The 22,274-nt window shown below is 49.2% G+C and overlaps 1 protein-coding gene across 2 annotated transcripts in view; it reads left to right on the top strand.

Annotated features, from left to right (window-relative positions):
* The window catches only part of GALNT18 (polypeptide N-acetylgalactosaminyltransferase 18), a 346,810-nt gene that overhangs the window by 166,684 nt on the left and 157,852 nt on the right, over positions 1-22,274 (top strand). For both annotated transcript variants that reach the window (XM_061201464.1, XM_061201465.1), the window contains exon 2: positions 8,740-8,932. In XM_061201464.1, the coding sequence (XP_061057447.1) occupies positions 8,740-8,932 (193 nt within the window). The remainder of the gene's footprint in view (positions 1-8,739; positions 8,933-22,274) is intronic.

Raw genomic sequence — 22,274 nt, 5'->3', positions numbered from 1 at the left:
AGAATAATGTGCCCCTCACAAAGATCTGTACATCCTAATCTCTGGAACCTGTGAATATGTTTCCTGACATAGCAATGGGGAGTTAAGGTTGCAGATGGAATTATGGGTGTTAATCCGTTGACCTTAAAATAGGGAGAGTGTTCAGGATTATCCAGGTGGGCCCATTGTAATCATGGGGTCCTTAAGAGTGGCAGAGGAGATCAGAAGAGGTCAGATGGATGCCACGTGAGAAGGACTTAACCCACTGTTGTTGGCACTGACTGTGAAGTAAGAGGGTCGTGGGCCAAGGAAAGCAGGTGGCCTCTAGAAGCTGGAAAGGAGGATTCAAGGAGTCAAGAATTCTCCTCTAGAACATCCAGAAAGGAACACAGACCTGCCAATACCTTGATTTTATCTCAGAGAGACCCTGTCAGACCCTTGACCTCCAGAACTGCAAGGTAATAAATTTGTAGTATTTTAAGTCACTAAATTTGTGGTCATTTGTTACGGCAGCAACGGGAAACTACTCCACTTACCAGGAGTCTGACGGTTTGCTAAGCACTTTACTGATGCCACCAACTCACCTAATCTTTGCGGTGAGTGAGAAGTATTATTATCCTCATCAAATAGATGAGCCAGCTGAGGGTCAGAGAGATTGACAAAGGTCACGTAGCTGGTCAAGGGCAGAGCTGACTTCAGACCCCCTGCAGGAGGCTGCCCTTCGCCTTCGCTGCGCAGGCCTGACCCTGCCTGGTAGGAAGGCATTCTGAGGAAGCTGCTCTTCTTCCCCGCAGCACTCTTCAGGTGCCAGAGGAAGGTCTTCCGGATTTGGCTTTGCCATGGTGAATGAAGTTGTTACGCAGGGGATTTGAATGGCGTGGGACCTGAGGCTGTCAGAGCTCCTTTCTTCCGATTATCTCCAAGCCCTTTCCTGCCAGATCCCACTTCTTTCTCTTAGCAGTTCTCTTAGTTTTCTCTTTCTGGAAGAGAAAGCTTAATTGTAGGGGCTGCTGGCAAAAGACCTTCAGCTCGTGTCCTAATGCACGCCTAGAAGTGGAGAGGGGGGAAGACCCTCAACTCAACAGAATACTTCGCTTCTTTACTAGTAGGGCTCTTAGCACATAAAACATCTGAAGATTTCCCCTTAGGAGCCCAAGTACAAGGGGAGGCGTAATGTCTTGCTTTTCGAGGTATAAGAAAAGCATCACGATGATGTGCTCAAGTCCTCCTTTTTCTCTCTCATGGAACACAAACACTGGGTCTCTCTCACAGACTGGGAGACGGAGATTTGCCCAGGTTTGGAGGTGAGGGTCGACTGAGGCCTCCTGCCTCCCAGGACCACCTGCTTTCCACAGGCTCTGGGTGCCTCACTCTGGCTGGGACAGGCCGAGGGGCCCCACTTTGGACCGGGGTCTGGGTGTTGGAAGAGAAGGGAGGTGGACACACATCCCGGGCCGTGGAAGCGGCACGGCCGACCGACGGCAAGCAGAAGGCAGCCGGGACCAGCCGCTGCTGTGCTGGGGTGAACCACCCCTGTGTGGTGGTGTGAATCCTGCCGCATGAGCACTGCTCCGATGGACTGGCTTTGATGCTCTGCAGACGCTGCTGCCTGGGCTTCTCGGGCTGGCGGGGCCCAGGCATCCGGCTCTTTAGTGAGAACAATGGTCCCTTATCATCAGCGGGAAGCCAGCAGGCAGGTGATACAAACGTACATTTCTGGATATTCAATTAGCCCTTTTCTTTTTAACGCCAAATAAAGCACGCAACAAGACATCTCAAGAACAGGAGAAAACTTTTCTAAAAATCATTGAATTGTACTTTTGAAAAGGGTGAATTTTATGGTATGTAAATTGCACCCCAATAAAGCTATTAAAAAAATAAAAGGAATGGAAGGAAAGGCAACAGCTTTTAAGAATTCTTATCTGGGATATTCAGCACTGCTGGCTCTATTATTTAATGCTTAGCCTTCATCCTTCCAAAAGCTGACTTCACAGTGGCTCTCCCCAGCAGCCTGGCAGTCTGTTCCTGTTTCACAGTGAAGGAAATGGAGACTTGCAGGGCTGGGCTGTGGAGCTTGTCCAGAAAGAGTGAAGAGCAGACCCAGTTGTGGGGTGAGAGGAGGTCCCCAGGGCACTCCTGGAGGAGGACCAGGAGACAGGACAGTCTGTGCCTGTCCCCCGGATGAACTTAGACCTAAGGCCCCAGTGCACGTGGCAGGCAGTTACCGGGGACACCGGCCTGGCTGTCCTGCTTCCTCTCACCTCCCTGCTCCTGGGCTCTGGATCTCACCACCAAACACCAAAGCTTCAGAAACCAAAATAGCACTGGCTGCAGCGCTGGCTGCAGGGCAGAGCGAGACCCCCTCCCCAGCCACCCTCAAAGCCTTCTTAGCTCTGCCTGAAAGAGGGGCATATAGGAAACCGAGAAAAACCATAAGAAACAAGAGGGCTCCACTGCTTTCCTGGGGTAATAGTCCTAAAGGCGCCCATACAGAGGGACCAGAAGCAGAGCTGCCACTTGCAATGAGCACACAGTCCAGCGTGGGCAGCGGGCTAAGGGTCCTCAGCCATGTGAGCCACGTCCTAGGTGGCTCTTTCTGTCCCCTCGGTAGAGCTTGGCCAGCCCTGCTGTCCAGCCCCAAATCACTTTGACCTCCAGCAACAATCATGCAATGGAACCCCTTCTGTTGCTATTTTAGGATTCATCCTAAAATCCAAGGGCAGAGTCAGGTGCTGGGTTTTTGCTTTGGGAGAGGTCTGGGCTACAGCCTCTCCTGCAGCTCCTCCAAAAAAAAGCCACCAGCACCTCAGAGTTTCCACTGAAGTGCATGACAGGAGCTGACAAAATGGCTCAGCTTCAAAAGATGGGGATCTCCAGGAACGTGGTCCTAGAGAGGACAGGTGGTCAGAAGTGGGTGGGACTGGGCAGCATCACAATGTCTGTTTCACTCCCAAACCCATTTTCTTTCCACTCCATTGTGCAGTCTCAGCACCGCCCAGACTCTGGAGCAAAAGCAGCTGGGCGAGCCCTCGTTCGGGCTGCTCCCTGAAACAGCTGCCCTCACGCAGGTACTCCTCCCGCTTTCAGCACAGCGGCTTCAGGAGCCTCACAGGCTTGGCTGGGTCTCCAGACGTGCTCATCGTGCCTGCCTGGTGAGCCTGGGCTCAGTGCTCAGCCCTGCAGCCTTGGGTGCATTAATTGCTCAAAGCTTCACAAGCTGCTTTCCTGCCCCACTTCCCTCCTGTCTCTGTGAATTAGCATGGAAGCTGTCAGGACCTGAATCTGTAATTCTCTGCTCTCATTAGTGGGCTGCATGTCAAGCACTGTGGGCATATCTCTGAGACCATATTGTGGCATTTCCTGGATGCCCTCTGTGATCACTGGCAGAACTTTCTGGAAAACAGGTCATGCACAGTGGCGCCCAGGCACTAACATGGGGAACGGATGAGCTGAGTGAAAGGTCTCCAGAAACCCATAATTCTTTCTCACAGGGGCCTCCGAGGAAGGGCTCGAGCAAGTAATAGTCAAATTGTACTGAACCAGCCAGGCACAGACGCTAACCAATGTGCATGAATGCCGGTCACAGCGTGGAGCAGGATCCCGGGGCTCCTGGGCGGGCCGGTCATACACCTTTCAGTTGCTGGCTGGTGGAAAGATCTGGATCATTCCGAGAAAAGGGCCAGAGCAGCTGGGGTTAGAGGGCCACCCGGAGGGACTCTGGGAAGCAGCTGTTTGCCAGCGCTGTGAAGGTATCTCAGTGGTTTAACAACTGCTGTGAACCATTGCAGACCAACTGAGCGGCCTCCCGGGACCTGAAGTTTCTCCAGTCCTCAAGCGAGACCGTGTATCTAGCCCATGACGTGGAGGCGGGGCCGCCGTCAGGAGTATGGTTTCAGCGTCAAGTTCTTTTACATCTCTGACCTGCAGTTTCCTCTCATCTATGATGGGAATGATAGAACCTATATCACAGGGCCACTGCGATGGCCTGGCCTCACTACCTGGCAGGGCCAGTGCAATGGAATTGGGGTACAGTGTACGAGGGGATCAGCTCCAGGGGCAAAGGTTTTGCAGCAAACACCCAAGATTAGTCTGTAGTCCCCTCCTCAGTGGACCTCAAATAATTTTTGAGTGGCACTTTGCCACTTTGGACAGTACCTTTGGTGATGGTTAGTAGGTGGCACTTTGGCATACGTGCTTGTAGGTTCATAAACTATTTCCAAATCATATGGCCAATCCGGGGCCTTTCAAACTTACAGTCTGCACTGTTGTTCTTCCTTCCCCATCCACTGGCCGTCCCAGGCCTGCTGGGGCCCTGACGGCTCTGGTTCTTGTTCTCCAGTTTCTGCTCTGTAGAGCCATCTGTCCAGAGGCTGAGGGAGACAGTTGGCCGTGGGAAGTCCCGAGCAGAGAGGGGCATAGCATGGCAGTGTCTCCCCAGCCGATGGGTTTCCTCAGGCCCCACTGGGGCTCCCTTCCTGCCCACACCGCGTGGTTGTTCGTGGTGAGTCAGGGAGGGCAGAGGAATAGCTCCCCTGCCTGGGCGTTACACAGGCGCCGCTTGAGCCCCGTGTGTGGCCGTCTGGTGAAATGGCCCTTCAGTGTTCCCTCTCAGCCTCTTCTCCGTAGGACACAGACAAGCACCAGGGCCGGGTGAAGAATGGGCTGGGACCACAGCCTCTGTGCTGTACTAAGGACCCTCCAAACACTCTGGCTCGGCCGCCAGACTGAGTTCACTGTGCCATGAATGACCTCTTCCCTTGGGGGCCCTCAGCCCCCGGCATAGACACCTCTCTCTGGTCACCCCCTCAGTTTGTCAGGCATGGCCGAGTAGGTCTGAACCCCAGCAGGGGCCACAGTCTGCATCTCCTCCTGGGGGGGGGGGCGGGTCTCGTCCCTGGGTGAGAGACATCCGTGGGTCTGGCCCCTCACCAGATGTATCCAGACACCCCTGGCCCCCTGCGGAGGACCCAGCCGATGCTCTTGCCTGGGACCTCTTTACCGCTGCAACTATGTCAGACATGGTCCTCCTTGTAGGTCTGCTTTCTTAGTGGAGAGTGAGGGGAGTTGGGTCTAGGACTGGTTAAGGGGAGGCCACTCTCTGTAGACATGGAGACCCTTCATCTGGGGGCTACACAGCAGCAGCATCTTCCAGAGCTGGGCCCTCAGGGTAAGGCCATACCTCTTTGTGATCTGAACTCAAGAAGCGTCAGTGGAAGAGCCACCCCGGTGGGCTGTGAGGCTGTGTGGGTCCTTAGCCTCTGATGCTCACTGAGCTAACATTTATTATGTGCCAGGCACTGTGCTAAGCTCCTTACATGGACCATCTCATTGAATACACTCCAATAGCCTATGAAGAAGGTACTTTTAGTATCCATTCCACTTTCCAGATGAGGAACTAAAGTGCAGATAAGCTAGACTAAACTGGTAAATGGTCGAGCTGGAGTATGGATTCTGTCTCTACAGCCAGTGCTCTTAAGGAAACAAAATGAATGGATTAGCAGAGGCAAAGCCTCCTTACCTAAGAGATGTCAAATGTAAGGTGTAGAGCAGGGGGTCATGCTTTTTCTTAAAGGGCCAGAAAGTACATATTTTCCACTTTGCAAGCCATATGGTCTCTGTCATACCCACTCTGCCTTTGTAGCTCTAAAGCAGCTATAGCTAATATGTAAGCAAGTGAATGTGATGTGTTCCAATAAAGCTTTATTTACATAACAGATGGTGGGCCAGATTTGGTCCTCAGACCATAGTTTGCCACTCATGATGCAGAGGAAAGCTTCAATGCCCTTGACAAACTGGGTGACCTCAGATTAGGCATTTAACATCTTCATCTTTGGTTTCCTCATGTCTAATAACTAACCACTACGGGGTACTTATTAACTGATTTGTTTTAAAATGATGCACTGAGCCCCTTGTAAGAGCCACGTACTGTGCTGGGAGCCAAAGATATAGCAGGGAACAAGACAGAGGTCATCCTGTTCTCATGGAGTCCACACCCATGAGCATGACAGAGATAACCTTGGGTAAGGACATCAGCTGGCACCGTGCTTGGCTCAGGCAGAAATTCAACAAATATACCTCTTCCCATTGTCACGCCCCTGACTCATTATTCAGGACCCACTGCTTTCAAGTTTGTTGTCATTTGTACCCACACTGAGTAAAAAGGCAGGAGCATGTGGTGGAACCCAGGACTTTAATATGTTTGTAATCCATTTTTATGAAACACTGGCTTAATTGTGAATTATAATTTTTTCATTAACTGATCTCATTTTACTTGGTGATATCCATTTAGGTATGTGAGAGCAGTAAAACTCCATTTCTGTTAAATATTATATGATTCAGTTGATTCACTGATTTAGATTTTTACTACCCCCCATTCCAAATGAGTGAGTCATCCATCTTTTGAGAGATAACAAGGACCTTCAAGATCAGGCGAGCCCCGTGTTTCCCTTCAAGCATACCTAGTTGGGGGGCCAAAGGCAGCCTGAGTTCTGGGATGGAGCTTTGAGCAGCACCACGGTCCTAAAAGCTCTTGCTTTGTCGTAGAAATGCACATGTAGTTTGCATTTAACTCTTTAATATGTCCTAATATGTTTAACATATCTGAGTTTCCTTCTGTATCTTTAAGGAAAATTGGTAACTGAGATGATAGGTCATGTTTGTCTTTGGAATTCACCTCTATCCAGCCCTTTGCTCTGTAGAGGCAGTGCAGCTTAGTGGTTAGGACTACTGCCTCGGGGGACAGACATCCTGAGATTGCACCTCAGTTACTGCACTTCCTTCTGAGTGAACCGGGGCAAGCTTCCCATCCTCTCTGTGCCTCACCTTCATCATCTGTAAAATGGAGACAGTAGTACTTCCCACCTGGTACGGTGAGTTGAGTCGATACGTGAAAAATGCTTATGGCAGAGCCTGACTCATGGTAAACACTCAGCAAGTGCTAGCTGTGATAGTTATCCCAGGAGTTACACGGATCTCCAGTTTGGGGTATGTCCCAAGGACATGGCCCCCGAAGAGGAGAGGTGCATACACATGTTCGCCCAGCGCCTGTGAGTCCCAGCTCCATTTACAGAAGTTTTGGCATCTCTCTGACTAAGGTCTCTGGCATCGGCCTGCTTGCTCTGCTTTCAGAATCTCCGGCTCTCTAATTTGCAGGGAGCTACAACAGCTCCCTTCTGTCCATGACACCCTCTGTGCACCTCCAGTGATGGGGGCTTCCTCCCCCTGCAGCACCCCTTCCTAGGTGCTGGAAGGGTCCCCCTCTTACTCCTAGGCCTCCTCCCCTTCCCAGACTGGCTCTTCCAAGAGTCCGTCAGGAGGAAGTGGTGGTAAGATCTGTGGTCTGCAGCTCTGAGCTCTCCAACCTTGAAGACCATGGAACCCTAGCCCCTGGCCTGTCTCAGCCTGTACCTTTAAGTTACCTGGCATAGGTGTGCATGCACCTACTGGCTCCATACAGACAGCTGAGGGGACTTTGGCAAGTGTCCCAAGCCTGCCTCTCCTGTTCCTAACCCCCCTTCTGCTTCCTCCTGGTCCCTGTCTCATTCCAGGCTCCTGACTCTGTCTCTTACATCATGTTTATGAGCGTGGAAGGCGCCGTCCAGTGACCTTGGCATCTCTGTCCAGTTTTTCTGATTGCTGACCTTGAATGGTGGGCCTGACTACCTGTCCCTGGGAACGAATTCCATAGTCTTGACCTGTCAGCCTATGTCCTGGCAAGACCTACCCATTATCGCCATAAAAGAAGGACTTCAATGACCCTCCAGGCTCCTCTTGCTATAGCAACCCTGATTACCATTTGTTGTGCACTTATTCTGAGACAAGTGTTTTATATACATGATTGTATGTAATCCTCACAGATCTTGGGCGTGGTGGGTGGGTATTATTATTCCCACATTACAGGTGGGGAAATCAAGGCATCGAGAGGTTGAGTGTTTGCTTGTGGTCATGTAGCCAGTGAACGGTGGAGCAGGGATTTATTTGAATCCAAGCCTCTGCTCTTATAGGTAATAATGCCTCTTCCATTTTTCTTGGAAGCTTCCAGGAAAACGATGAGCTCTTCTTGACCAGGTGTGAGCACTGCCCCCCACAAAGTCTACCAGGGGTCCATTGAGCAGTGCCCAGAGTGTGTGGAGGTTTGGGGATGGTATGGCTGTCCCCTGTGCCAATGATTCCCTATCCTGGTGGGCAGAGCCTGAAGCAGCAGGAGGCAGTCTGGCCGAGGGTCCTTGCGGCCCGGTGAATGTCATACGGTGGGACCAGGAAACTCACAGCAGGACCAGACAGTGGAGACAGAGGTGGACTGGCAAGAACTGGGCACGGGAGCAGATGCCCGGCCTGGGGACCTGGGTGTGGGACAGGTTCAGAGCTGGCAGGGAATGAGGGTGCGATCTGGGGAAAGAGAAGCAGAAGTCCCATTCGCGGGCTGGGACTGGCATCTCTGATGAGAAGGCAGACTGGGAAAGGAGAAGGTTCTAACTTAAAGCCATGGGGCATCAGGATCACACCCATCGGCTTCCCAGCAGACCCTGTTGGGTATATTTCTATATCCGTTGTGCTAGTGGTTGTTGGGTACGTGAATGGATGTATGGATGGATAAATGAGTTTGCGGAAGCATGAAGATTCTAGTCTCCCTTCCCCCACCCCCAAAGTTGGGGCTAAGATTGTTTTACCCAAGGCAATGGTGAGGAAGGGAAAGGGGTTGTCATGGTATATGCAGGGGTGCACTCTGACCCACTGTCTCCTTATCCCTTCTTTCTCCAGAGGCCCCCGCCAAACCTGAGGAGGCAGAGGCTGAGCCCTTCACAGACTCCTCTCTGTTTGCGCACTGGGGCCAGGAGCTCAGCCCTGAAGGCCGGCGTGTGGCCCTGAAGCAGTTCCAGTACTACGGCTACAATGCCTACCTCAGTGACCGCCTACCCCTCGACCGGCCCCTGCCTGACCTCAGACCCAGTGGGTGAGCAGAGTTAGTGGCCGGGCCCTTGTTGACCTGCAAGTGGGGAGGTGGGGTCACCACAGTGCTGGGGACAGAGCTAGGACTTGGTGTCTGGACTCCTGGGTCTCTTCCCGGCTTCAGTCAGGGTCTGCCCCCTTGGCCTGCATCAGGCAAGTCACTCTCTCCCTACTCCCCCAGCCTCAGTTTCTCCATCTGCTAAGCAGGGGGAAGGCTTTCTTCCATTAGAAATTTGGAGGATTAACAACCTAATTTAATCCTTACGAGAACGAGAATCATCTGGCATTCCTGTTAATAAGTCATTTTAACCCAATCAGTTGCATTTTTATGAACAATTATTTTTTTTCTGTAAATTAGTTTTTTGAAGTACATCCATCTTCTGAGGCTAACAAGTCATTACCCCCAACAGAGAAGTCTGTCTTGACTTCTCTCTTCGTTACAGAAGATGTTCCTTTAAGGTTCAGTTAGAATTTTTATTACTCCTAATTATTAAAAATGTGGGCATGTACCATAGCTGAGAAAATCTCATTAACTTTTGTGAGCTCCCCACCAACGCCTTCTTTTCCCCACTTTCCCCTTATTTTTAAAATTTTCTTAAAGCTGCAAACCACAGTGAGCTTATATCTGGAGTTTTCAGGAAAGATCTTGCTGCTGGGCTTGGGGGCTATATTCTTTGGGAAGGAGAGTTCAGTTCAGTTTCATAGGCATTTATTGAGTACCTGATGTATGCCATTTAGTTGGGTGTGGTTTTTCTTGGCCCAGGAGAACTTGGCTGGGCTCTAGGGATGAAAGAGCAGCTGAGGATCTACAAGGGAAGAGAAGAGTATATGTTCATTTAAAGGATATTTATTGAGCACTTATTATGTGCCAGAATAGTCTAGACCCAGAGATAGAGCAGTGAACAAAACAGACAGGAATCCTTACCCTCGGGGAGCTTGTGTTCTATTCTAGTTAGGTGAGGACAGATAATAAACAAAGCAAAGTCACCTATGTAGCAGGTTAGATAGTAAGTACTGTGGGGAAATGTATGGCGGAAGAGGGAGATCGGAACAGCCTGGAATAGGAGGAGGGGTTGAATTTTTAATGAGATGGTCAGAGAAGGCCTCACTAAGAAGGTGACATTTGAGCAAAGACCTAGAGGAGATGAGGAAGTGAGCCATGTGGATACTCAGGGGAAAAACTTTCTGGGCAGAGGGACCAGCATGTGCAAAGTTCCTGAGGTCAACATGTGCCTGGCATGTTTGAAGAAAAGGAAGGAGGTCCTTGTGGCTGGAACAGAGCAAGCTAGAAGGCAGTAGTTGGAGATGAGATCAGAGGGGCAACAGGAAGCAGATTAAGTCTGGGTGGGGGGTTGGTAGTTCTCAAACTTGCCTACACATTCAACTCCTCTGGGAGCTTTAAAATAATCCTGATACCAGGCTCTACCCTAGACCAATTGGGTAAGAGTTTCCAGAGGTGGAACTCAGTGCCCATGTTGTTTAGAGTTCTCAGGTGATTCCCATGCACAGCCCAGGTTAAGAATTGCAGAGAAGGGCTCTGTTAACTGTTGCAAGGCATGTGACTTTTACCCTGTGAGGGGCTCCATGGGAAGAGAGCCACATGAAGAGAGACATAGGGTGAGGTCTGGAAGTGTCCCAAGCTCAGGAGCTTCTGTCCCTGTGGAGTTGGGGGTGCATCACCCTCCCAATATGTGGATGTGCTCACCAACCTGGATGCTCTCTGAATTCCATATTTTAGGGATTTTTTTGGAGGCATCATTACGTAGGCATGATTGATTATTAACTCATTTTCCAGCCTCTCCCCTCTCTCCAGAGAATGGGGGGTAGGAGTGAAAGTCCCAAACTTCTAATCATGGCTTGGTCTTTCTGGTGACCAACCCTCATTCAGGAGCCTGCCAAGAATCCTCCTCATTAGATCAAAAGATACTCCAACCTGGGCAGAAGACCTCAATAGACATTTCTCCGAAGAAGACATACAGATGGCCAACAGGCACAGGACAGATGCTCAACATAGCTAATTATTAGAGAAATGCAAATCAAAACTATAATGAGGTATCACATCACACCAATCAGAATGGCCATCATCAAAAAGTCTATAAATAATAAATGCTGGAGAGGGTGTGGAGAAAAGGGAACCCTCCTACACTATTGGTGGGAATGTAAATTGGTGCAGCCACTATGGAGAACAGTATGGAGGTTCCTTAAAACTAAAAATAGAACTACCATATGACCCAGCAATCCCACTCCTGGGCATACATCTGGAAAAGATGAAAACTATAATTCAAAAAGATACATGCATCCTGATGTTCATAGCAGCACTATTTATGGTAGTCAAGTAATGGAAGCAATCTAAACGTCCATTGACAGATGAATGGATAAAGAAGATGTGGTGTGTATATATATATATCTACACACACATATATATATGAATGAAGTAATGCCATTTGCAGCAACATGGATGGACCTAGAGATTATCATACTAAGTGAAATAAGTCAGAGAAAGACAGATATCATATGATATCACTTACATGTGGAATCTAGAAAAAAATACAAATGAAGTTATTTATAAAACAGAAATAGATTCACAGACATAGAAAACAAACGTATGGTTACCAAAGGGGAAAGAGGTGGGAGGGATAAATTAGGAGTTTAGGATTAACAGATACACACTACTATATATAAAATAGATAAACAACAAGGGCCTACTGTATAGCACAGGAAACTATATTCAATATCTTATAATAACCTATAATGGAAAAGAATCTGAAAAAGAATAGATATATACATATATGTATAATTGAATCACTTTACTGTACACCTGAAACTAACACAACATTGTAAACCAACTATAATTCAATAAAAAGTTATCTGTTTTGAGAAAAAAAGAGATACTCCAATCACCCAGGAAATTCCAAAGGATTTGGGACCTCTGTGTCAGACACTCCTTTCACTCAGTAAATTACAAAGGATTTAGGGGCTATGGGTCAAAGACGAAATAAATATTGTCAGGAACTGGAGGCAGAGATCAATATATGTATTTCTTACTATTTCACAGTATTATTATTAGTCTAAGACTAATAATAAATATTGTCAGGAACTGGGGGCAGAGACCAATATATGTATTTCTTACTATTTCATAGTATTATTATTAGTCTCCATTTTACAGAAGAGGAAACTGAGGCGCAGAGAGATTATGTAATCTGCCCAAGGTCACTAGTGGCAGAAGTGGGATTTGAACTCAGGCAGTCTGGCAATAGAATTTGTGCTTGTAACCGTCACTGTGTTTCACTGCCTTGAGGTGTCCATTTGTGTCATTCTCATGGGGATGGGGCCTGCTTTAACAATGTATAGCATGGAGCTGATTGGCCTATCTGGTTCAGGAAGTGGAAAAATTGTTTTAGTGAACCTCAAACCTGTTACCAGAGCATAGAGTGAAACCTCAGCTATGGCAAATGTTGGGATTTAGAGCAAGGTGGGTAGGGGTACAGGGAGCATCTGGAGAGGAAGCCCCATGCTAAGGACAGTCTCTAGAAGAATCACACCAGGTGTACCTTGCTTCAGTCCCAGCTCCTGTGCCTTTCCTCCTTTTACCTCCTGCTTGCCCTTGGGGATTTCTGCCCCTGGAGGCATCCTTGGATTCTGCACTCTGCTCTCTGTATTCTTGACTTTGCCAAGTTCTAACCCTGATGCTATGCTCATTGGCTTCATTCCTGGACCAGAAAGTGGGTGTCCCAAATTCTGCCCCACCCTCTCTTCCATCACCTCTGGCTGGGCCCTTATTTTGTCTCCTTTCTTGGTAATCTGACCACCTTGTCATCTGGCTGAGAGAGGGCCAAAGTGTGCTCAGTGCCTTATACACAGGACAAGAGGTAACTAGAAGGAAAAAAAAATCCATCCAACTGGTTGCTAGGTAGGCTTCATTAGTTTATTCATCCAATAAATATTTATTGAGCACCAAGTGTGTGCCAGGTACCCAGTAAAGCGTCAGACAGAGAAACCTCAAGGAGCTTACACTGTAGTGGGATCCAGAGTGGAAGGTGATGGGATCAGAAGGCAAGTGACCAGAAAACTTGCAGAGGATCTCCTGCCTCCTTGGGAAGGAGTCATCCATGCAGGTTTCTAGTAAGTCAGGGACTGCACTTGACACCCACGGAAGCCCGGTCCTCCTGGGGCCTCTGCTCGGGGAAGCAGCACCTGGAGGTTGACGTCTGCAAGGAGCCTCCCTTTACCAGTTTTGGCCACCCTCCCCTGGAAGTGGAAGTCATCTCAGGTGGCCTTGGCTTGAAGCAGGATTTCGGTTCTCCAGCCAGAGGCTGAAGTTAGGCTGCGACAGTGAGAGCGCCGAATCCTAGCCATTAGACCACCAGAGACCAGTGGCCAGTGACAAGGCTCTGGCCCATCAGCTTTGTAGAAATAAATTTCTACAAACAGATGGAAAGTAGTGAAACAAGTGAAGTGTTTATTAGGAGGAAAAAAGAGTACGTGTGACTAGGCACACACGGGTGGACTCAGAGAGAGAGTAGCACCCTCGTGGTAGTTTGAATCACTTATATGGGGCATTTCTTCCGGGTTTCCTTTGGCAGTGATCTTGCTTTGCCTGGTTCTGAGTCCTTATTTGGTTTACGTGAGGGTCGTCCCATGTGCGCACGCCCATCTCTTAGCCAAGATGGATTCTAGCGAAGAAGCCTATGGATAGGTTGACATCACTCCCTTTTTGACCTTCAAGGATCTTTTCTGCGCATGTGTAGTCGGAAAGGTCTCCTTGACCTCAGGAATGAGAAATATGTGGTCTCTATCTTTTATCTGGGCAGGGCTCAGATCCTCTCTTGCTCTGGCTATTTTGGAGTATCTGTCCACAGGGAACAAGCTCCAGTGGCTCAGCCTGAGGCCCATCTATCTCCTGCCTCAGAAGGACATGGGAACTGGAAATGCCACAGTTTCATTAGCCTCATCTGGGGTCTTTGATCCATGCAGAGAGAGGATGTATTTCCTCCGGGCACCAGGACACTTGGCTTTCGGGGAAGTCAAAGTGCCATTCATTCTTCCTACATTATTGTAATAAGAACAGAGCAGGCCCCTTGGCCATCCAGGTGGGAAGACCCAGGGGAGACAGGACAGTGGTTGCCTCTTCTGGTGAGCCTCCTAGACCTCACTCCATGTGAGGCCTTTGCCAGATCTGGACAGGGGTTTGCCTTCTTGCTTCCTGGGGTGAAAGACACCGGGGCCTCAGGATCGAAGGGGAGAAAGTCTGCATCTCAGTCTGGCTGGACTTTACTCCATCCCTCATGTTTCCAGATACAAGCTCCAAACATCCCCATGGCTTTCTCTATGTCCCTCCTCCTGCCTCCCAGTGTCCCACCTGCTCCTCCTTATCTGTAGCCTCCAAAATAACCTCCCAGAGGCAAAAAGAGAAGAAGGGAAAGACAAGTCTTGATTGGGGTGTGGACTACATAGGTATATATATTTGTCAAAACTCATCGAACTACACACTTAAGATCTGTGCATTTCACTGCATATAAATTAAACATCAACTTTTTGAAAAATTATGGTGTGAGAAAGAGATCAAGGAAGTCCTTTGCCTGTGGGATGGAGAGGGAGGATGGAAGCGACATCTTTAGGGAGGTCACTGAGAAAATGGGTTGTGATTGTGGGGAAGGAGGATCGTGGAGGGCTAAAGCAAGCTTGCCAGATCAGGACAGGAAGGTAAGGGTGGGCCTCCCACCCCAGTGATGGCGGGTGGGGTAGTTAGCATATTGGTACTCACCAGCTCCACAGCAGCCGGTGCCTGCCTCATTCTTTCCTGCAGGCAGTGGGTATTATTTCCATACAGGGGCCAGGGGATATAAGGGATGAGCCCCTGATCTACTGGGCATTGGGTATGGGTAGGAAAAGGAGGGGCTCGTGGGCTCCGGCTTCAGGGCTGTCACATTGCCATGGCAACTCTATGGCCTACCTCTAAGGTAGCTCAGGGCAGAGCCTCCAGCAGGTATTGCTTCCTGCCTCTTGCTGGCAGATCCTCAGAGGCCCCTGAGCCATCAGTAATGATGTTGCCTTTCTCGCCAGCATCCCCTGAGGTCCACATCCCTCCCAGGAGTGAGGGTGGACTGGCTCTTGGGTTGACGGGTGGGTTAAGGCCTGGGGCTGAGGCACAAGGGGCTGGTAAAGGGGATTGGACTATTTTCTGCAGCCCCAGGTGGGAGCAACTGGGGCAGATCCACACATACCCACCCACAAAGGAGCCCTGGGTCCTGAGCTGGAGAGACACTGTGTGAACATCCAAGTGGAAAGAAGCAGGATGAGATTATAGAAGAGAAAGAATGCAGCCTAGAGCCAGGGCTCTGGGTCCCCCTAGGAGCAGGTTAGGGTCCATCCAAGGTGGCTGTGGGTATTTGCTGCCACCACTATGAGGATGGTCACCAGGTTTGTGTGTATGGATCGGAGGGCCATGGGGTCTTCGTGGTGCAGCCTCTAGACAGACATCTGAGATCTCTGAACTTTGGGGGTCAACAGTGCTGGCTTCATGAGTGTGTATGGTAGGCAGGATAATGGCTTCCCAAGGGTGTTCACGTCCTAATCTCTGGAACCTGTGAATATGGTATGTTACATGGCAAAGGAGAATTAAGGTTGCTAATCAGCTGACTAAAATAAGGAGATTATCCTGAATTATCTGGTTGGATCCAATGTAATCACAGAGCACTTGAAAGTGGAAGAATAAGCCAGAGAGATGGCTATGTGAGAAGGACTCAACCAGCCATTACTGGCTTTGAAGATGGAAAAGAGCCATGAATGTGGACAGCCTTTAGATACTGAAAAAGGCAAGAACAGTATCTAACAGATTATCACCTAGAACCTACAGAAAGGAATGCAGTTCTGCTGATACTTTGATTTTAGCCCAGTGAGACCTTTGTCAGACTTCTGGCCTCCAGAACCAGAAGATAACAAATTTGTGTTATTTGAAGTCACCAAGTTTGCAAGACTTGTTTACAGCGGCAGTATTAGTATCAGGACACTATACAGTGGGCCCCTTTTGCACAGGATCCTGAGAAGGCTAGAAGGGCTCTGCGCTTCTGATCTTAATGATCAGAAGCCTTAATGATCATTAAGGCTTAATGATCTGCTGTTGCTGTGCTAAAATTCTTAATAATTTTTCAACAGGGGCCACCATATTTTCCTTTTGCACTGAGCCCCACAAGTTATATATCTGGTCCTGGCAGGGAAGGGGTGTGGTTTCAGGTGAGGAGCTGGGACATGATTGCTGGATCATCTGGGGGTTGCTACGCTGGGGCTAAGGATTTACACCAAGAGCCACCACTTGCCCACTTATGTGGCAGGCACTGGGCAAACTGCTTAATGTCTATGTTGTCCTTTAACTTTATCCTCTCGTCTCTCTGGGGTAGTTATTATTATTTCCATTTTATATAGGAGAATACTGAATATTTGCAAGGTTAAGAAACCTGGTCAAGCTCCCAGCAGTGGTATGTAGCAGAGCCAGTATTTTTACCTGGGTCTGTGTCTCCAGGACACTACTCAGGCCCCTTGCCCCGCCCTGCCTAGGGGAGCTTTTCTAGTTTGGATTTTGTCTCTGTGGAGATGACCCAGAAGTCTTTGAAAGATGAGACTTCCATGAGGGCAGCCTCAGGACAAAGGGAGTAAAATCAACACCCTGGGTAATGGTTCTGCTGTTGCATCAAAAATGCTGACTACACAAACACAGGGAGAAATACTTCTTAACTGGAGCAATCTGGGAAAATGCTTCTGGATCCTAGTTAATTAAACACATTATGGGCCAATAGTATCACATAGTTGTTCTTAAAGCTGATGTAATCTTGAGCTGTATTACTGTTTTAAAATGGGGAGGCAATAGTTTTGTTTTACTCGCATCACAACTGCAGAATTGGATTTTATGGGATATAGAGAAAGTGGCATATGTTTAGAGGAGAACGACTCAGGAGAAAAACTGAGTAACCTGACAAACAGCTGAAGTTTTTGCTAGATTACACAGTGATATGTAGAACCCAATTCCCTGGGATCCAAGGCCAGGTCTGTCACTTACAAAGCTGGTTGACCTCCAGCAAGTTACCTAGCCTCTCTGTGTCTTGGTTTTCCTATCTGTAAATTAGAGATGGTAATACAAAGATGGAATGTGTACTATACATAGAGCTCTTAGAACATTGCCTGACATCATAGTAACTGCTATTTAACTTTTTGCTACTTTTTATCTGGGTCTCTGATTTGTAAAAGAGATGGCCTGGGGGACATGGTCATGACTTTAAGTACCAGAAGGACCACAAAGTAGACAAGGAGCCACACGGGACAGGCCTTCCACCCTGGCACTGGGTGAGGAAGGCCAGGTAGGCAGTGTAGGACAGAGTGATTTCTCCCCAGCCCCAGAGTTCTGGGCATCAGAGGCCGGAGCAAGGCTCTGCTGGAGAGCAAAGACGCCTCGTCCTCCTTTTTCCCACCTGTCGGGCCTGCCTTCCCCTACCCCACGCTCCTCAGCTCTCCTTGCCACTGGCCTGGCCCGCTCACCCACAAACTTCCCACAAGGCGATGCTGGGTCCCTTGTGTGATTTTTCCACCAGAGCCAGCTGACTTTTATTCCCTGGGTGGCTGTCCATGTAGTCCCAGGGACCCCATTTTCCCTGGATTTCTAATAAGATGTTTTAGGAACAAATGGTCACCCTGCTTTCCGTTGGCTGTTTACATTTTAATTGATTCATTTCCCTCTTGTTCCACTTACAGTCTACATTTGACATAGCAGATCCTTTCTCTAAATCAACAGAGTCCCCTGAAAGGATGTTTGTAGAACTTCTGCCTCTGGATGAAAGCTGGACATTTTGATGATCACATCTACTTAGAAGTTTACCTGTAGTGATTCCGGTGTCAGATGCTCTTCCAGGATCAGGCTGTGGCCCATTTCTTTTGCCTTGCAGACTGTTAAAACTCCTGTTCTCAGCTGTCCATTGTCTCCTCCACATCTGAGCCAGACGTGGCTTCCTGCCAGGCCCCCGAAGCCCCTGACTACACTAGGTAGCCCCACTAGCTCCATGCACCCTCTGGCTTATTGGATGATCTGGGCTTATTGTTGTGGTCAGGCAGGGAGTATGTGTTCAACTCCATGATTCCCATTCTGTTAGGCCGCAGTGGGATTCCCACCCACAAAGCTTTCCCGGGCCTGCATTCATTCTACTGTTTGCTATTCGAGCATTTATTCATTTGTTCGTTCAGCCAGATGCCCGGTGCTTTCTGAGTTTGTACTCTGTGCTGGACACTGTGTAAGGCACAAGGGGGACCTGGTGAGCAAAGCAGATATGGTCTTGACCTCATGCAGCTTATAGTCGAGTGGAGACACTGACGTCTGTTAAATAACCACGTAAAAACACGTTGCCATAGCATATAAGAAAAAGGAAGGAGGCTATGAGAGTCTAACAGGGGGATCCGATCCCAGTCTAGGAAGTGCAGTGGGTCTTTCTTTGCTAGGGTAGGTGTGCTCTCATGGAGGAAGGCACTGAACTCACTCAGATGACCACAGATGGCTGGGATTCTTTGTAGGCCAGTGTCTACACAGTCACATAATCACACCAGCGGAAGCCACATATCCAGGCTCTGGAGGAGGGCCGCGTGGCCCAGGACATCCTGGACAGGCTCGAGTCTGCATCCTCTCTGTTCATCTCTTAGAGTGGCGTGTCTCTAACAGTGACTGTCCACATCTGCAGCTCACTCAGTGACAGTGTTCTGTTTCCTCCCCCATCATTTCTGCTTTCGTCGTCTTAGGGTACCTCATGTTCAACCTCCCCATGAGAAAGGGCTTGATAGGGTTGCTGGTCCTTCCTCAATATTATGAGATCCGGCTATAAGAGCTCCTGGGCTAGACTGCTCTGTACACTGACCGCCAGCCCGTCGATAGCTACTTGGGGCTCAGGAAGCAGTCTCTGGTCCCATGAGTTGTGGGCAGAATGGTGAGGCCACCTGGCAGAGGACACAGACAGCTTCATACAAGGCGTATATATGGGGAGGGCTTATCTCAATGGGAGCAATGGGACAGGAAGACAATTTTAGGCTTCATGTGCCCAGTAGTATTTTATCATGTTAGTCCACATCATCCTACTAGACACACTACATCTGCCCCATCTTTCATCAGAGTTGACCTGGAGTGACTTCCATTTTGCCCCTCCCTCCACCAGGTCTTTGGGTTATCACAACACCAGTGTCTGGACAGATGAATCTCTGGGTGGATGTGGAAAGAAGGTACAGACCCTAGTTTAGCAGGAACTATGAGTACTGGCTTTGGAGGCAAATGAGCCCAGGTGTAAGCCCTGGAAGATAACTTACTGCCTCAGCCCTATTTCCCTCATCTGTAAAATGGGGATAAAATGTTTACTATATAAGACTGTAGGAAGGAATAAAGTTCAGAGGGGGCAAAAAAGACTAAAAACATCCGTATATCTCTTAGCATGGTTTATGGCAAATCATAAGCACTTAGTAAATGGAAATTAGTACTATTGTTACTTCCAGATATCCTGTGAGGAGTCCCTGGGCAGTAGGGGTAGCTGTACCGTGCAGTCTCTGAGCTCCAGAGGTTATGGTGATAGAGATGCCAGGCACAGGGAGTGGAAAGCTTGACTGCACTCATGCCCAGTGAGAACCCCCATATTGCCCTCATCCTCGGCTCTCATTAAGCCCAACAGACTGGTCGCTGGCAGGCTGGGAGCCTATCTAATCTGGAAAGTTCTGGAAGAAGCCAGAAGTGTACCCAAGTGAGGCCAGAGGAGGATCAGGCAAGTCCTGTGGGTCCAGGTAGAAGGGTGGAGGCTGGAGTGAGGACACAGATAGCCGTAAGGGACAAGAAGGCACTGCTGATCCCAGGGTTTATGCTCTAGGTGGTTAATGGTGCAGCCGAACCCTTGTGTGCTGACCATGGGTACAGGGTAGAGCCTCTCTAGGAGAAACCTGGGAAGAAAGAGGGGCTTCGGGCACTCAGGGGAGTGGGTACCTGGGAGTGTCATCTTCTCTCTGTTTGGTCCAGGTTGGTCCCTCCTCCACTCCCAGAATCCAGGCATAGTTGGACCTGGTTCCCTGTACACATTGGCCAGCAGACCACAGCTCACATTCTACTTTGATCTTCGCTCTGGAAGAGATCAAGCAGCCTCCATGACTCATGCTCTGATGGACCGGGAGCTCGTAGATTTGAGCTCACAGGGAGGGGAGAATCCATCGGTCCAAGATGGGGGTGTCTGGCTGCTGCCCTGGGTGGTACCCAGTGGCAGGGCGCCTGGCTCGGCCTTCCTTAGTCTGCCACTGCTTCCCTGCCTCTCGCAGGTAGTGGCAGCGCTAAGGCTTTTGATATAAACTTGCCTCATCAACAGCTCCAAACCGTGTCAGGGAGCTCTGCTGGGAGGCTCCCTACATAGCCGCTTCCATACCCACACCACCTCTGTGTGCAGAGATGGATGTAGTTGACTTTATCATGACCATCAGTCCCGGCTTATTAGACAGCCATAGTACTCCCCTCTCAGAAATGCCTTGTTTTTATCTCTAGTGGAAAATGGCTCAACTTTGAACAAGAATAAAATAAAAAGGGAACTTTTATGGTTAATTTTACAGGAGAGTGTACCTCTTCTCAAAATATGTAAGGGACCGGTCTGGTACAGTCAGGCTTTCTCAAGGAGCATAAATAAGGAAGGGCCAGTTACACCTGGTGGCTCCTCCGATTCTCAGGTCCCCTGGCCCTTCTCTGGAGAGGCGAGCAGAGAAGGGGAGGACAGAGGCAGACACCAGAGCAGGTGGGGACGGCAGGCTCTGGGAGCAAAGGCTGTGCTGGCCAGACGGAGGAGGATGCAGGTGCTGGGGGAGAACATCTCAGTGTGTGAATATGAGAGGCACAGCCCTCGGGCAGAGGCTGGTGCTGGTTTGTGGGTGAAGTGGCCGGACTCGGGAACAGAATTGCTGGGCTCGGGTCTGGAACAACTTCTTTGGAAGGCCTTGGGCTGCCCCACTGCAGGCAGGCTTCTGTCCTGAATTCAGTATCCGGCAGTGATGATGGTGAGTGTGACCGGCAGGTATGCAGACATCTCACCTGACGTGCTGTTCTTCTTCCCTCTTTTGGCCTCTCCTCTCAGCCGTGTAAGTTCTGCTTTGATGTTGAAACAAGGGTAGCAATCATACTGTGTGAATGTGTGTGTGTTGGGGACTTTGAAAAGGATGCTATCAGTTTATTCAAGAGATGCAGGCTGAATGCCTGCTGATGGCCAGGAACAGTGCCTGGCAGAGGGCGTGCAGTCATGAGCAAGATCTGCCCCTACCATCAGGAAGCTGTGGTCTAGTCATAGGATGACCAACCCATCCCAGTGTGCTTGGGACTCTCAGTGTTGAAATTGGGAGAGTCCTGGGCAGACCATGATGAGTTGGTCACCGTGCCTAGTCACAACAGTGGTAAGAGGATGTATGCGTCTTGTGGCATTTGGTGACGACCAGGTACTGGCTAGGAGGGAGAGAAAGTTTGCAAACTATTTCTTTAGTGAGACATCTTCCATTCACCACATGTGAGATAGAAGATCCTGAACTGTACAGAGAAGACACCTCTGATCATTGCTTCTACCTCCCCTTAATCTGTGACAAGATATGGAGAGCAGGGAAGTGGCTTGCCCAGGATTATGCAGCAAGTTGGGGCACAGCTGGGTCAGCATCTGGGTGACCCCTCCCCTGCAATGTTCTCTCCCTATAAACTATCCCACCTCGTCTTTCTTAACCTGCCTACCCTTCACCTGCCTGCTCACGCAGACCCAGGTTTAGGTTAGATGCCATGAAGTGTGGAGAAAAAGCACCGTGGCTGTTCCTGGGAGGGCCCTGAGCAGCTCCCAGGGGAGAAGGGGAAGAAGGAAGGATTTAAGGAGGTCAGGACGTTTGGCCTGGAGGGATCACTTAATTACAGTGCCAAGGAACTGAGAGCCTGCTGGAGACTGAAAGTGAGCAATTGGGGCCACATATCCAGGGGAGGGAGGGTGGAAGAGGAAGGGCCTGCTGGTGGGAGAGGACCTGACTCTCCTTCAGAGGAAGGAGGCTTGTATGAAAGGAGCGTGCTGAGATCAGTGGCACACATGTGAAATTTAGGCCTTATGCAGGCATATCTTGTCTTATTGTATTTCACTTTACTGCACTTCGCAGATACTGCATTTTCTACAAATTGAAGGTTTGTGTTGTCATATGATGGTTAGCATTTTTTAGCAATAACATATTTTTAATTAAGGCATGTACCTTGGGTTTTTTGGGACATAATGCTATTGTACACTTAATACACTACAGTGTAGTAGAAACATAATTTTAAATGCACTGGGAAACCAAAATAT

This window comes from Eubalaena glacialis, chromosome 10, assembly GCF_028564815.1.
Source record: "Eubalaena glacialis isolate mEubGla1 chromosome 10, mEubGla1.1.hap2.+ XY, whole genome shotgun sequence".
Lineage (NCBI taxonomy): Eukaryota > Metazoa > Chordata > Mammalia > Artiodactyla > Balaenidae > Eubalaena > Eubalaena glacialis.
This window is presented reverse-complemented; position numbering and strand designations above follow the sequence as displayed.